The 2169-nt window shown below is 42.3% G+C and overlaps 1 protein-coding gene across 1 annotated transcript; it reads right to left on the bottom strand.

The window, feature by feature from the left end:
- Positions 1-370: 370 nt before the first annotated feature.
- Positions 371-1324, bottom strand: LOC114689340 (vomeronasal type-1 receptor 4-like). The gene has a single exon (XM_028863681.1). The coding sequence runs from the start codon at positions 1322-1324 to the stop codon at positions 371-373; it is 954 nt and encodes a 317-aa protein (XP_028719514.1).
- Between the last annotated feature and the right edge of the window lie 845 nt (positions 1325-2169).

The following is a 2169-nucleotide window of genomic DNA, read 5'->3' as shown; positions in this document are numbered from 1 at the left end:
CATTGACTACATAAGGTAAGGGTAAAGTTAAGTGATACCTGGCTCTTATTTATATCAGTCCTTTCCTTGAATTTCTTTCTTTCTTTTGTTCATTCTTTTCTATGTTCTACTTTCTTTATGGTTGGAGATGGTTAGAGAGATATGAGACTGTGGCTCTGTATCAGAGGTTGTCCAGTATCTCATTCTATAGCTCTGAGATATATTAATTACATTGCAATTCTCCTGGCTTAACTTCCCCAGTGCTGGGATGCCTGTGGTGAGTCACAATGCCCCTTTTGTAAAGACAGAATTTTCAAACCATTATTTACTATAGAGTGTTAATGGCTGTTAGTAAAGCCGTTTTCTGTGTTTGGCCTTTTGACTGTGGATTTCAGCAGTGGAAGAGCACAGAACAAGGACCCTTAGGATCCCTAAAGATCAACAGGAAGGGAGAAATAGTGGGGAAGCCTGCAGTCAAAGCTTCACCTACATGCCTCAACAAGAGACCCCAGTCTGTTAAAATAGTGTGAAAGATAATACAAATAAAATTTAGGAGGTACAGGGCAACAAATGTGACCACCACTATCAGGACAGTTTGGGCTGCTCTGGTCTCAGCATGGCCTCTGCGGTTCTGATTGGAAGTGATGATGTGCTGTGTTCGCTCGTGATGCCTATGGAGGAGAAGCATCATGGAGACACTGGTCCAGACCATGATGCTGATGAATGTGACATCATGGGCCAAATGCAAGAAGACGATTCCTACACTGAAACCAGACGTGGAACAGACCCACTTGTTTATATTGTTAGTGTCATTGCCTGTGCTCTGTGGACCACTGACTTTGATAGGAATGTAGACATTATTTAAGACACTGAACAACCAACAACTGTAACAAGAATAACTCAGGGCATCAGGGGATCTTCCTCGGAGTATCAGCCTACCCCAATGACCAGGAACAAGAGTGACAAACTGATGGATGCTCAGGGCACAGGTGGAGCACATGTTTGTGCTTCGAGCCACCAGGCGAATGAAGAACACAATTTTGCACCGGAGGTTACTTGGAGGACTCCTGGGAACAAAAACCATGATGTTGCTTAAAAATGCAGTGACGAGGAGGAGGAAGGCATTGGTCACAGCCAGGTTGGTGACAATGATCTGTGTTCGCCTCAGTCGAGAGCCAGTAAAGATGGGAGAGAAATTGTGGACAAACAGAAGAATGTTGGCCACAGACCCGATCCCAACTTGGAAAAGCACAAACGTCTGGAGAGCCCATTCCTCAGTGGTTTTTAGAGCTTTACTCTGAGAAGTCATGGAGAGGACATCAGTGCAGACTGGAGTGATGACCATGAGGAACACTGCTGTCTTCAAAACACTTCTCAATGGTCTGAGCATAATGAATGATTTGAGTCTTTCCTTCTTCTATGAAGGGAGACACTGTTGTATCACAGTATAGCAGCTTGTCCTGGAGAACACAGCATTGACAACTCAGAGTATTACTTTGTACTTCATGTACTTTCCCTCACCTCATGATGGAAGTGTATTAGTGATATAGCTGTATCATTCTTGGTCAACATGACACCCATGATAACACAGTAGGCCATATGAATATATGAACAACGAATGTAGGAACACATTTTTGCATTCTTTAAATGCAGCATCTTCCCTCTTAACACAATGATTTCTTCTTCCCAAAGAAATGTCTGATTCACAGCTTAGCACTTATCTGAAAATGACATTTAATGTGACGTCTATATATAGGATGGCTGATTTTTAGCTGATGGATGGAGACTGACTGTTCCTCTGCGAAACAATGTATGAAGTATATTGCAGACTAAACAAGAGCTTTCAAAGACATGTTTCAAGGACATGAGTTTCAAAAGAATCTGTCTGTGCAAATGGTTTGACTGTGATAAGAGTATCAACATATTTTGAGTGTGGCTGAGGGAAGCTGGAGCTGACTCACCAGCATCTCCAAAAACTCCAGCTTCTGCTTCCTCATAAAAACAATTAAGATACAGAAAATGATGAATAAATTAAATGCTTTGGTTCCTGGGGACCAAATGTGTTAGTAATTACAGATTGGAGGTTGGAGAGATGGATCTGTGAAAGACTCATGTTTAAATCTAGCACCCATATGGTGGTTGACATCCATCTGTAACATCAGTTCCCCAAGTTGAACACCCTCTCATGGC

Source organism: Peromyscus leucopus, chromosome 1, assembly GCF_004664715.2.
Source record: "Peromyscus leucopus breed LL Stock chromosome 1, UCI_PerLeu_2.1, whole genome shotgun sequence".
Classification (NCBI taxonomy): domain Eukaryota; kingdom Metazoa; phylum Chordata; class Mammalia; order Rodentia; family Cricetidae; genus Peromyscus; species Peromyscus leucopus.
The sequence above is the reverse complement of the archived record's forward strand: the minus strand, read 5'-3'. Positions and strand labels throughout refer to the sequence as shown.